Genomic DNA, 15,231 nt, shown 5'->3' with positions numbered 1-15,231 from the left:
ATGAGGCTCACAGTTATTCCATTAAGGGATGGGTGAAACAAAACAAATTCCTAAAATGTGCCTGTATAGTGTGAAGAGTGATTTAGGCAGGGGTTTATCTGTACTTTTCCCACCCCCAATCCAGATACTTTTTGCTTAATAATATCCACCAAATCCCAAATCTGCTTATAATTAAGTAGAATAGCCTTATTTAGGCCTGGCTATAGCAATATCTGAACATAAATATGAATATGGTATCATGGAATAACAACATTTAAAAAAATTCTTCCAGTCTTATATTCCACTATCTCTTGTTGGGTACCAAAGTTCTATCTTCCCCACATCTCTCATACGCCAATCCAATTTAATTCCCACAAAAGTCAACATGTGTAATATTCTAAAATCAGTTTTGTTTTGAGTTAGGGACTTGTAATTAGGAAGGCAGGTGAGTAAATTGAGGAGGGGAGTAACAAAACAGCTAACTTAAAAAAATCTGAATTTTTTATTTGGTCCCAGAAATATCTTAACACTTCTACTAGGATTGAAGTTATTCTACTTATTTCTTCAGATGAAAAAAATTACAGACTTAATGGGAAAATAAGGCTGGTAGTCTACACATTAGTTTGGAAAAGAATGTTTTGGATCTAAGAGCAATTACGAAAGGAAGCCTGCTTAGTAATTAAGAACAGTAATTGTTCTGCCACAGTCAAGGCCAATTTATCCAAGCTTATAGTACACAAGCAAAAAATGTTGCATACTGATTTTTTTTTAAATTCCATCTAATACAGTATTTCAAAACTATTCACAGATTAGAAAAATCAGAGGCCTGGATTCAAGTCCCAGCTCTGTTATTTATTTTCAATGAAACTTTAATGCATTATTTAACCTCTTAAACTTCAGTTTCTTCCTCTTAGAAACAGAGATAATGGTTGGATAACCAAAAAGCCTAACAGGGGAAAGTTCTACAAAAGAATACCAACTAACAAATGTAAAAGAAACAACAGAATTATAAAATGATCATTCTGCAATCCCTAATGAAATTACTGATTCAGGCATGAATTATCAAGTAGTATTTAAACCTTCGGATAACAGCACGGAGCTGAACATTCTTATAGTGTCAAAATAATATCACACCAGGGATCAATTTACTCTTATAATGGAAGGAGCAGACTGTCACTTTATTGATCACTTAATAAAGATTTAAAGTATGTCTTTAAATCTAATTTACAGTTTAAAGGAATTATAGAAGAGGGAGGAATATATGGAGGTCACCAAAGAAGAAGTAGGACAAATCCAAAAGTGGAACAACTGTCCCAGACTCTTCAACTGGGCAGTGCCATAAATAAAGAACTATTAAAGATTGACAGCTTTATCTATGTTAACCCAAGGTCAACATTATTCTAAATGGAGAAAAATTGAAAGCATTCCCTCTAAGAACTGGAACAAGACACCACTCTTATTCAACATCATCCTTGAAATTCTAGCCAGAGCAATTAGACAGAAGAAAGAAATTAAAGGGGTACAAATAGGAAAAGAAGAACTCAAACTATCACTATTTGCCGATGACATGATTCTATATTTAGAAGATGCAAAAAATTCCACCAGAAACAATCTAGAACTAATAAATTAATAGGAACAGTAGCAGGATATAAAATTAACACCAATCATTCAATGATAAATCCACTGAAAGAGAAATTAGGAAAACTACCCCATTTACAATAGCCTCAAAAAATAAAAATGAAAAAAAAAAAAAACCCACAAAACTTGGGAATCAATCTAACAAAAGAGGTGAAAGACCTCTACAATGAAAACTACAGAACACTAAGGAAAGAAATTGAAGAAGACTTCAGAAGATGGAAAGATCTCCCATCTCCCATGCTCTTGGATAGGCAAAATTAACATTGTCAAAATGGCCATACTACCAAAGATGGTACACAGATTTAATGCTATTCCTATTAAAATCCCAATGACATTCTTCATAGAAAAAGAAAAAGCAATCATGAAATTCATTTGGAAAAATAAGAGACCCAGAATAAATAACCAAAGCAATCCTTAGCAAGAAAAATGAAGCAGGAGGCATCATAATGCCAGACATTAACTTATACTACAGAGCTAGCATAACAAAAACAGCATGATATTGGCACCAAAATTGATATGTAGACCAATAGTACAAAATAGAAGACACAGAGACAAACCCATATAAATACGGTTATTCCATACTAGACAAAGGTGCCAAAAATACACACTGGAGAAAAGACAGTCTATCTAAAAAATGGTGCTGGGAAAACTGGAAATTCATATGTAGCAAAATGAAATTAAATCTCTCTCTCTCAACCTGCACAAAAATCAAAGTGGATCAAAGGCTTAGCACTAGAACAGACACACTGTGGCTAACAGAAGAAAAAGTATGCCCAAATCTCCACCATGTTGGCTTAGGAACTGACTTCTTAACAGGACTCCTAAAGCACAAGAAGTAAAATCAAGAATCAATAAATGTGATATGATAGAAGTGGAATATCATACATAAAAAGCTTCTTCACAGCAAAGGAAACAATCGATAACATGAAGAGACAGCCTACAGAATGGGAAAAAAATCTTTACTGCACACACCTCAGATAGAACACCAAAAGAACAAATATTATAATCAATAAATGGGCAAAGGAACTGAACAGACACTTCACAGAAGAAATACAACCGATCAACAAATATGTGAAAAAATATTCAACATCTCTAGCAATTAGAAAAATGCAAATCAAAACCACAATGATATTCCATCTCACTCCAGTCAGAGTGACAATCATCAAGAATACAAGGCAACAATAACTGATGGTGAGGATGGGGGGAAAAGGTACGCTCATACATTGCTGGTAGAACTGCAGATTGGTACAACCACTATGGAAGGCACTATGGAGATTCTGAAGAAAACTTGGAATGGAACCACCATTTGACCCAGTCATCCAATTCCTAGGTTTATACCCAAAGGACATAAAATCAGCATAATACAGAGATGCAGCCACATCGATGTTTATAACAGCTCAATTCATAATAGCTAAACAATGGAACCAACCCAGGTGCCCTTCAACAGATGAATGGATAAAGAAAATGTGTTATATATACACAATGTAATATTTTTAAAGAAGAATGAAATTATGGCATTTGCCAGTAAATGGATGGAACTGGAAAAGTGAAATAAGTCAATCCCAAAGAACCAAAGGCCAACTGTTTTCTCAGATATGCAGATGCTAATTCACAATAAGGGGGGTGGAGAACAGTGGCATTTTGGACTAAACAGAGGGGAAGTGAAGGGAAGGGAGGGGGCATAAGGGTAGGAATGATAGTAGAATGAATTGGACATATTATCCTATATGCATATATTATTACATGACCTATGTAACTCTACATCATGTACAACCAGATGAATGAAAAGTTATATTCCATTTCTATATGATGTCTCAAAATGTATTCTACTGTCATGTATAACTGAGAACAAATTTTTTTTAAAAGACTGACAGATTTAACAAGCAGTTAAAGATGTGGTCCTGGACTAGATCCTAATTTGGAGAAACCAGCTATAAAAGACATTTTGGGTGACCAAGAAGGAACTATATAATGTAAACTGGTTCTAAGGAATTATTCTTCATTTTGTTGGCTGAAATAAATTATTTTTACAAAAATGCTAAAATATGTAGAAGTGGAATATCATATATAAAGGACTATTAAAACTATTTTAATGGCATTAATAAGTAGTACTTGTCACTGGGTCCTTATGACTATATGAAAATTCACTTAAGAGGTTAGCTGGATGCTTAATGCACTAGCATCCCATTGTGATAGAAAAAGAAGTCCTCACTTTCAATATCTAACTTACATGTAGCTTTTATATAAATCATTTATTCACTATCTGAGACCCTCCTATACACTAAGCACTAGGCCACTTGATAGGTGTGCAATATGCAACTAGATTTCTCTCATAGAGCTCACAGCCCATAACTGAACACTATTAAATGGCACTTTGTTCTAAGGACCCCTTTCATAGAGGTTCCAAGAAGGTTTCAGTGGATCTAAATTATAAATAGTAGTAGTCAAAAAATAAAAGAGAAAATAAAGTGAGAAGAAAGTCATTTCTAGTAAATCTCATTTGATCATCACAACAATCCTCTAAGATATTATATATCTATTGCACTAAAACAGAAACTGATGCTCAGAAAGGCTGGGAGACTTGCCTTAAAACACTTACTTGGCCAGTACATTCTTACTATGACTCACAAGACCTGTATCCTCTGACCATACATTACCTCTACCAACATTCATACTCACTGTATCTCTTTAAAGTTCCTCCTCACTTACTATCTGAGTCATATTTGTGTTTTCTGCATCTTGGATACATTATGCTTATTCCTACCTCAACACTTCTGCACTTGTTGTTTTCTTTGCCTAGAACTATCCTTGTCTCATGCCTCAGCTCAAATGTCTCCTCCTCAGAAACACTTTCCCTATCCTCTCAAGTGTCTTCTCTCTAGCTCTGAGACCAGGTACAAAGTGACAGATGAAGATGAGCATGAGTGAATCAGTTTCAGAAATTCTGCTTTTTAAGCCCAAAGTCTCCTCCCCTTCCTACAAAATTCCTGTTTCTCATCATTCTTTCCAACATATCTCAGCATCCCATTACTATGATCCCCAGCAGCTCAATCAGGTCCTTGATCAACACTAGAATCTTCATATCATCATCACAAACACACCGTGAACTTACCTCATACCAGGTAATGTTTTAGGTACTTCTCATGTTAACTCATTTCACCCTTACAATAACCTTATAGGGTATATACTAATGCTTCCATTTCAGATGAAGAAACTGAGATACAGAGTTTAAGTGCATCAGCCAAGATCAAACAGCAATTAAATCATGGGATTTGAACATAAGCAATCTCATTCCAGAGTCTTTCCTATTTACACTATATCTTATTATGACAAGAAAGATATTTCTTCTTAATAAGGATATTTTAAAATAAAAGCAGCATCTGATGAGGCAGATGGAAAAATTAATTTAAACCATAAAATAAAAACAGTATTTAAACATATACACACTTAAATAAGATGAAAGTAGTTTTGTAATTTGTATTTAACATAAAAATAAGCTATTATCATACCTTAAGACAACAGTAAGCTACTAGTATTACTGTTTCTAAATGAATTTTCAAAAAGTGACTTTTAATTCTATTTGGCTTCAAGGATCACCACAAGACAAGCAACTCTGTTGGTGTTATGGGAATGTATACACATGTATGCCCACACATACCACATGGGCTTTGTCAAAATTCACTTTTTCAAAAGTGAATTAGAACAAACTATGTCAGAAAAGACAAAAATCTTCTCTCTATATCACTAGGTAATCTTACAAATAATATTTAATGGCCTTCTATCTATCTTCTTACATGAAAGTTAGCTGAGTTCTGTTAATTATGTCTTCTGCATAAACATTCTATAATCATTTGCTGAATTTTTTTCTCAAACTATTCAAACTATATTCTAAACAGGATATGATTTAAAAAATATGAAATAATGAAAATGACTTACCTTCTATTCCCAATCTAATCTTCTTAAGACCCCTCTCCTTTAAAACAGATTTGGCCACATCTCTGTTTTCAATGTACTTGAAAAATCTATATAATTTTGTGCTATAAATAACTAGAAACAAAAAGACAAAAATACTTTATATTAAAATCAACATAGAGATGAACTTAATTTTATCTTAATCATCAAACAGGACTAATAGCCCTAAAAACCCAAATAATGGATGCACTAATGCCAAAGGATGACTAGCCAACATGACAGAACAATATTCAGTACAGTTAATGTAGAAGCAAATGCCTACTTAAGTGGAAACAAAAAAAGCTTTGATAACCAATCTGGTAACCCAATCCATAGGAAGAATCTCCTTCTGAAAGATACATCTCATACACACTTATTGGCATGGGATTTGCCCCCAGTTTCAAATAAGAGAACCAAAAGAAGAAATCAATATACACATCATTATTGAGTAGGCAAAGTAAAGGACTTTGCTAGATGCCTTCAAGGGCTAGTCTGAAAAGGAAAAAAAAAAATGCCTAGTCAAAGAGTACAGAACAGATACATTTCACATTTCATGGATTGAGCAACTATTAATAACTCCCCAAAAGACAAAGACCCACCCCACAAACTGTTTTCCATTCAGGCGAATAGCCCCACTTAATACTGATGTTAAAAAATGGCAGATTCGAGCATGTTCTGCCTAGGTTAGTCTGTTTAGAGCAAACTGGCTTTGCAAAGGACAGACATTCCACTGACAACATGTTGAGTCTTCCAAATGTGCTGGGAACTTCAGGGAGTTAGACTGATGGACCTTCCTCGCCTTCTCTCTTTCAGGTGGAGTTATCTCCCTTAAAAGGTGAACTGCAAAGGTTTTATCAAAAAAAGAAAGACACACTCACAAACCAAACATGCTGGTTTAAGAGCTAATAAAGGAAAATACATATACAAATTCTACTCATGGGATAAACCTGTGATTATTACTAAATCCTTAAGATTACTGGTATTTTAAGATAAAAGATTTTTTGACATCTCAGAAAAGGTAAAATTACATTTAGGAATCAGGCTGGAAAGGCTATCTCTATCTCCTCAAATGAAGAGGAACATATTTAGACAAATTAAGTAAAAATATTTTCAGTCCTTGTAAGCTTCAAAGCTTAAAAGATACAGGAAAACAAAAAAAAAAGTTGAAATAGAAAGTTTAGCAATGGAAAAGAAAAGACCAGGTCTATTTTAATTTCTTTATAATGTCATTTCTGTGTTCTATAGCTGGCTATACTCTTGTTGGAGTCAATTTCTTGAAAACTAAAACTATAAATAAGTTGGTTCATGCCTCTTTTCTAATAGAGATAATTTTGCATATTTCTTTGGATTTCTGTTATTCTTTCATTTTTCCTCTGTTATGTTCAACTTTTTGTTCCACATATTATTAGAGAAAACCACTGTCAGGAAAGTCTAAGACTGAGGAAGCAGCAACAGAAATGCCTATTATACCTATCCACAAAATAATCAAAACACTCATTTAAATACATTGTATAAAGAAACTATCTCAGTGACAACTCTGATAAGTATGTTAAAAATATCTTTAGAAAAATCTTTTTAAGAAGTCAACAAAGTGGCACACACTGTAATCTCAGAAGCTTGGGAGGCTCAGACAGGAAGATTGCAAGTTCAAGTTCAGCTTCACCAATTTAATGAGGCCCTAAACAACTTAGTGAGACCCTGTTTCAAAATAAAAATAAAAAAGGCTAGGGGATGTAACTCAATGGTAAATTCCCCCTGGGTTAAATCCCTGGTAGGCCCCCAGTATCTGCAAAAAAAAGAAGTAAATAAGAATACAGTTTGGAGTGAGTTTATTTTGTTTTTAGAAAAGGGTATGTATAATGGAAAAATCTAAGATTAAGGGTTTTGGTACTTTCTATATTATTCTACTTTTTACTTAAACTAACCCTTACTGAGTCAACAGACTAGAAAAGAAGGAGCTAGGCTTACTAAGCTTCTTGAAGGAGCCATTCCTTCAACTCTTCTCCATTTATAAATACTCAAAAAATGCTAATATTAGGCTCATCAAAACAAACAACAAAAAAAAAACTTACAAAAAATTGAACGACTCTAACCACAAAACTTTGGAAGTAAAATAAGAAAAAAGGTCAGTGCTGATCAAGGTGTGCTGTTTTTTTGTTTGTTTGTTTTTCAGAAACACCTAAAGAACTCCAGTTCCACAAAATCTTCTGAAGGGCCACACAATATTTAAAACAGAACATCTGGAATTCAGTTACCCTCAGATAATCAAAAAAGAGCAAACTACTTCTGTGCACGAAGATAGGCACAATTTTCTGTGTAGGGCCAGACAGTAAATACTTTGGGCTTAGCGAGCCATGCAGTCTCTGTTGCAGCTACTCATCTCTGCCATGATAGCATGAAAGCAGCCGTAGGCAACACATAAAAACTTTATTTATAAAAACAGGCAGCGAGCTGAATTTGACCCACAGGCTAGTTTGCTGATCCCTGGTATGGTAAGAAGTACAATGTACTTGCTTTACAAAACCTGTCCTTGGATTAATATTATAAAAGATAAAGAGATAGCTGATTTATGAAAAGAAAAACATACCACAATACTTACTTTGTGAATATTCTTCTCCCATCTGTGGTGGATACTCCTCATCCCAATCAACTACATCATCATCTGTAAGCACCACTATATGGCATTCTCGTTCCCCACTCTGAGCACTAGCTACCATGAGAGGGAGGATCATTTCTTCCAAATAAAATTCAAATTGTCTACGAGCACCATCATTTGATAACTCATGCATCAGGGCACCTGAAATGAAACACACAAAAGTGTCTTGATCTTTTGGATGGCTAAAGAAAAAGAAAAGAAGCAAAGCATAAATAAAATACCATTAGATCAAGTACTTTGGAACCCTATAGCTAATATACTAGTTATCCTACAGTGACCAAAACTTTTCCTAAAAAGTTCACATAGAAAATGAAAGAAAAGGTAGCTAACAGTGGAGAACAACAACATCCAGCGGATGAAGGATGAGGGAACAAAGAGAGAATGATAAGTGGAAAGCTAAAAGAATGTCTAAGAGCCAGAGAAGAGTCAAAAAGAAATGGATGACTTAACAGTAGAACTTAAAAGAAATGACTTTAAAGACATGGATGAGAGAAATACCAATAAATTTAATATCTTTCAATATCTAATATCATTCAACATCTTCTAGCCAATTCAACATGATAAAACAAATAAAAAACTGTCACTTATGACAAGGTCAGTTACTAAGAATACATGAAAATCAACTGAAAGACTATTAGCAATTGTGGCTCATAGAAATGTATGAAATTTAGTTACTTGCTTATGTTAGTGTTTAAAAATTTAAATGTATTCTACATATAATTAAAAATTTAAATGTCTTCTACATGTAACAAAAATATAAGCTAAGAATAAACTTAATAAAATTAGAGCATAAATTATATGAAAAATATCAAAATTACCAAAAGACATAAAAATATAAATAAATGGAGAGACAGCATTTGGAACAAGAGTCAATATAGTAAACATGTAAATTCTTTTAAAAAATTAACTTCAGAGAATTCTAATGGAAAGCGCAATTTTTAAATGATAAGTTTTTAAATATCCAGAGTAGACATGAGTATGTTTGAGCCTGACAATTATAATACAGACAAAGGGAAAGACTAATGATACCAGAGTATATCAGAGCATAATAGGGTCCTAAAAGTTCAAGAGAGAATAAGATAACTTATTAATTCAGCAAATAAGTTTATTAAGTCCTCATTATATTCCAGGTACTGTAGACACAAAGTCAAAAAAGTATAGACTCTGTTCTCAAATCCAAACTAGTCTATTGCCACAAACTGAAAAACAGAGTGAGAGTAAAAGTTGGGGAGAAAGACAGCAAGAAAAGGGGAGAAGTGATAAGCTAATTCTATCTGCACCTCAGTGACTCAAGACAAGCTCTGCTTCTGAATTCTCTTTTGCAATAGGTTTGTACAGGACTAGGTCTGTAGCTTGATAGTAGAGTGCATATGCACACACACACACACAAAGGGCTTGAATATAACTTCAGTGTTTTGGTCTTTGGTTGAAGTCCCATGCCTTCTGTATGATAATAATGTCTTTCTTCTTAGGCTTACTGAATTGGTACTTTATTCAGACTATAAACTTCATTTTCCATCCTGTTGTCACTGTGTTTTTAAATTTCTTTTAGCTCTAGGCCTTTAAGCCTGAGGTCAACTCTGGTTCTCAAAGCTTCTGGATTATAGTGCTTGCCTAGGAAGAGAATATAAACCCTGATACCTTGGTTGGGAGCTACTAATTACCAGAGATTTCCTTTAGTATATGGTAAGTTGTATGACAGAAGACTGTAATATATATTTTATAAAAAAAGGGATTGAACCCAGGGCCACTTAACCACTGAGCCACATCCTCAGCCCTTTTATTTTTTTATTTAAATAGGGTCTTGCTAAGTTGCTAAGGCTGGCCTTGAACTTGTGATATTCCTGCCTCAGCCTCCCAACCACTGGTATCACAGGTGTGCACCATCACACAGGCTTACAAAAAGATTATTTTTAATCTCATAACAAATAAAAGATACTTAATGGAGATGATAAAATAAACTATGTCCAACAGATTACAGAATTAAAATTCATATAATCTGTAAGAAATTCTAATTTTTTTTTACTGTTACCAAGGTTCAATATCCAATCATAGCGAGTTTAATTAAAAAGATCCCATGAATTAAAAAAAGACATAAAACTTGAAATCAACGAAATAATGATCATGGTTTCAACTAAAACCATTTTTTGAGGCAATAAAGAAACAGCAACTTTGTTCAAATTTATAGGTGTATGCTCCACCTATCCAACTACTTGATTTTAAATTTTCAAGTATCATTTGTAAAGAATGGATTCAGAGACAGACTATTTCTTTGTCCTACCTATTAATATTTTTATGGAGACTAAAAGAATGTTTGGCAAAAATAACAGTACCTAGAAACAGATTTACTAGATGGTTATATTTAAGTATATAGTAGATGCCTTGAAAGTTTATTCTTCACAGAGTTCTAGAAACATGAGTTTTTGAGAGGGTACAACACTCCGCCAAGTAGGGCTGAGCTTAGGTAATGAAATAAAGATAATTGTATATATGGAGCTAGTACAAGGTTATAAACCAGATGCACAACACTTTTTAAATGACTCCCCAATTTCATACAGAATAAAAGTAACAGCATTAGCTTGGTATTTAAAGACCTTCCAAAATCTGGCCCATCTATTTACTTCCCATCTCCTGGTCCTAATATAGTCTCTGCAAAACTAGATTATTCCCAAAGTATACCTGTTACATCTTTACTCAAAAAAAACTCAAGCTCTTGGAAAAACTTCCTAACTCTACTCTAAACTGTTCCTATTCATTCCTACCTGTCTCCTCTGAACCCTTCCCAAGCCCCTCTAAACCACATGACTTCCCCTTTCTGAAATTCTCTAATCATTAAAATCCAAGTAAAAATTTAATATTTCTCATATATTATTTTGACTTTTTTGATATATGATCACCTCTTTTCTCAGGCATAAAGTAACAGCAGGTGATCACCAAGGAAGAGTTGGGATCCCAAGTTCTAAGGCCCTACTCTGAGACTATGTTTGAAGATCCTCGATCAATTCACTTTAACATTATATATACATGAGGTACAGGGATTCAATCTGTGATCTGCAAAAACAAGTACTGTTTATGCAAAATTATTTCTAACACCCACAGTGCTCAGGATATTATCTCACATAGTAATACAAAAATTTATAAACTTTGGTAATGTGACCTGAGGAATGAAGCCAAATCACATGTGAACTAACCAAGGCTCCCAAGCTATGAGAAAAGACTATCACAAATGACATAGGGAAACTGTCAAGGAGGAAAGCTAGGAAGTTCATTTAAAAAAAAATTCAATTATTAAAGTTGAAAAAAATTCTGGAAAGTAATACAAAGATTATTCAGAACTCTGCAGACTTTCATAAATAATCTTCATGAAACTAAAATGCTTTATAATTCAATTAAACAAGTATTTCAAGTCTAGGTAAATAGCATACTTTGCACTTTGCACTTCAATCTAACATAATTCTACAAACCACTTACACAGAAAGCACCATACTTACTGAGATCTCTACATTTAATAGTACTATATTCAAAAGAAATACAAAGATAATCGCAAGCTTCTCTCAGCTCAGGAATAGATATGCCATCAGGACAACGGATTATTCCTGTCTTATAGTAATCCTGAAAAAAAGAAAAAGTAAAAAAATGCATAAAATATCTGGAGTACAAAGTAGCCAAAAGTTATTAAGGGTAGGTTGGTAGCATTTTCAAAAATAGTGGAGCTCTGATATTTCTTGATTATGGAATTTTAAAGTCATATGGTACTTCAGTTCACCTCACAACTTTTAATTTTGCCCATAAGGACAATTCAGGCCCAGACAGATTCACTGACTTATATTCACTGACTTATCTAGCCATACATTATCTAACAGCAGACATCAGCTATTAAAACATAGGTCTCACCATTTTCTTATTCATCTCTACTTTCTACTATATCATACCTATTCGTATGTATTTTCCTCCCAGAAGTTATTTTTTATATAACTACTATAAAATTGTAAACTCTTTGTAAAAAGTAAGGAGGTTACCTTAAACAATTACTAGAAAATTGATCAAAATTTAAGGTTTTCAGTAAAGAACTGCAAAGTCATATCCAAGTATTAAGGTATGTAAAACAAAGTACACAATTAGATAATCTTCTAAATAGCATCATATGGTATTTCCATACTATTACAAACAATACCCATTATTTCCAAAATCTACTTTTAAAAAGTTATTAGATATTAGGAACTGGCCCCAGAATAACAGATAAGTTATTCTATAGCTGTGTTAAAAAAAAAATTCTCAATGTCAAATCTATAGCAGATCAAATGTAAGTACAGGGAGCTAAAAATGAACTCCCCCCTGCAAATTAAGACCTATCTCAAGGTTTTTGAGGTTCAGAACCACAAAAACCAGTAACATAATTTCTAAAGTTGTTATATCAATAGAAGCAAATATCTTCTGTACTTGTCCAAGTACCAAAAACCTCATCAAGAATATCAGTATTCTATCACAGGATCCTCCCTTTCCTTTTTCCCCGAAATTATTTAAGGAAATTATATTGTACACTGTGGTACAAAATGTTACACTGTGTAAATCAAATCTTTATCAACAAATTGAAATTGTAAGTAGGGACTCTACATTAAATTCAAATATTCCTCAAAACAAAGGTAAATCATAAAAAAAAAAAAGAAGGTTTAAACAAAGATGCTAACAAATAAATTTTGGAGATAATTTTTATACATTCAGAAGTTTACACATTGTTCGTTTGGGGGCAATAAAATATTATCATTCAAATTGCCACACTCATTCTCAGTGAAAATGACTGACTTACCGCATTTAAGAGAATTAAGAAGGGAGGAATAATGTGACTCCAGAAATTTTAGTACTAAATACTTTTAAAAACTGTCTATGCACACCTAAGAGATGAATTTTCCTATTTTTATCTTCCTATGGTCATAAAATTAATTTTTACATTATATTTATGTGCTAAAGAAAACATGAAATAGATGGTATTTAAGAAAAATGATGTATACTTTCAAAGAGATATCCAATAGAACTCTGCTTCCGCTCTAAATACCTGCTAAGGAAGGGTCTTATAATGAAGTCAACACATATATGAAACACTCACTCACCAGAATAGCTCGAAACACAGTGGAACCAATTCCTTCTGCCACTTCATACTCTCCCTTCTCATTGGGACGTGTGAAGTTATGTTCTCGGCCAGATCCAAACATCCTATCATAGTGAATAATTAAAAAGCATGTCAACAGGATACTTCAATCAAAAGGAAAATCAATGGACAAAAGTGAAACAGCATTATAATTTAAGCACTGAATTATATCATTAAATTATTCAAGAATTTTTTATCAGCAATTTATTCTGGCAAACATTATATGAAGGTGAATGAAAACTATTTTGAAGCAGGGTGTTCCTCACCTTCACTAGCTCAGTGGTAGAGTGCCTGTATAAGGTTCTAGGTTCAATCCTTGGCAACACACACACACACACACACACACACAAAACTGACAGGAATTAATAGTAGTAAAATTCCCTGTAACAATAAAATTCAATGATAAAATTCAGAAGCTAAAGAACTTTCCAACTCCTTCCCAGGAGGAAAAAGCCCAAAACAGTCATTCTATGAGAAAACGTAGTTTTTATCCAAAAACATAAAAAAGAAACCACATTATGTGTGTTTTTTCCTTAAACTGCTGTTTTCATTGTAAAGTAGGGGCTATAATGTAGCACATTACAACAAACTACGGGGAAAAGTAGATGATAAAGGCAAGCTGGGTTGTTATATGTTTACAAATCTTATGAATTTAAGACATCCAATTCATTCTTAGACTTGCATCAAGAATTGAAAAGTAAGCAATCAAATGCTAGGATAGACAAGAATGGAGAAATGAGGAAGAGAATGGAAAGTTTAAATGAGTACAAGGCTCTTAATATTGTTTTTATAAATAAAAATATGAACGGATTTATGCTTTTTCAAGTCACATTGTTCACCCATTAACAGTATCTATTTAGAAAAGATGATTTGCAAAATGTTCTTTGCAATGAAAAATTTAATGTAGTATCTTAAGAAAACTTAAAAATCATGATTAAAGAAAGTTGAACCTCTGAATTCAAGTAAACATGGTTGATCTAAGTATTTTATTCAATAGTTTTCTAAGTTAAGTGGCTTCCTCTTTTGTTGTAACATAGAAACCCACGGAGAACAAAGCTTTTTATTTCAAAGTTTCCAAAAAAATGCCAACTGCTTTCCAGTTCCCATGAATATTAATTTCATCCCCAAAGAAATGCTTTAGTCAACTGACATGAAAAGAAGCTTTTCACTGATTAAAAAAAAACAGTCTTTCAAGAACCAAATGTCATACAATTTCTCAAATGCTTGAACTTTTTACAAAAGGGGAAAACTATTCTTTTCAGATCAATATGAACACTTAAAATCTTAAACCTGCTAAAGCAAAAATTTAAATATCTATTTTTTTTACTGTTTCACATTTTATGTAAAAATAAAGTTTAATTAATAATGTCACCTTCCTAATAACTTCCATTAATGGTGGTCCCATACAATACTAAAAATACATTTTTTTCTTCATGGATATAAAGTCTAGTGTCAAAATCAAGAGAAAACATTTAGCAACTCAAATTTATACAATATCACAATGCCAGCATTTATTCTATATTCTCACATGAACAGATCACCTATACTCACAGTTACTACATAAGTAAACCAGAAAAATACATGTTTATACTTCATGTAAACTTCTATTTCACTCATACATCCCTTTATTTTAATTTTTGACAATATAACTGATTTTACATCAAAAAGCATTTGATGCTCATTTTGGACATGTTGAAAAAATCAAGTCCATAACTGTTTATATCCTTAGATTGAAGTTCCCATAATTACAAACTCTAATCTGTTATTCTGTACCAGCACAAATAAGAAGATAACTATTAAATCCTTCATTCTACCTAAGAATATTTCTTTCTTTCTTTTTTTTTTTTTTTTTTTTTGGGTG

The 15,231-nt window shown here is 32.9% G+C and overlaps 1 protein-coding gene across 7 annotated transcripts in view; it reads right to left on the bottom strand.

The window, feature by feature from the left end:
• Window positions 1–15,231, bottom strand: part of Btbd10 (BTB domain containing 10) — a 62,414-nt gene that overhangs the window by 4,913 nt on the left and 42,270 nt on the right. For all 7 annotated transcript variants that reach the window (XM_047515748.1, XM_047515750.1, XM_047515749.1 and 4 more), the window contains 4 exons: window positions 13,333–13,435; window positions 11,716–11,836; window positions 8,168–8,365; window positions 5,554–5,664 (listed from right to left, as the gene is read on the bottom strand). In XM_047515748.1, the coding sequence (XP_047371704.1) occupies window positions 5,554–5,664; window positions 8,168–8,365; window positions 11,716–11,836; window positions 13,333–13,435 (533 nt within the window). The remainder of the gene's footprint in view (window positions 1–5,553; window positions 5,665–8,167; window positions 8,366–11,715; window positions 11,837–13,332; window positions 13,436–15,231) is intronic.

This window comes from Sciurus carolinensis, chromosome 11 (assembly GCF_902686445.1).
Source record: "Sciurus carolinensis chromosome 11, mSciCar1.2, whole genome shotgun sequence".
NCBI lineage: Eukaryota > Metazoa > Chordata > Mammalia > Rodentia > Sciuridae > Sciurus > Sciurus carolinensis.
Note: the sequence above shows the minus strand (reverse complement) of the source record. Positions and strands in the feature narration are given on the sequence as shown.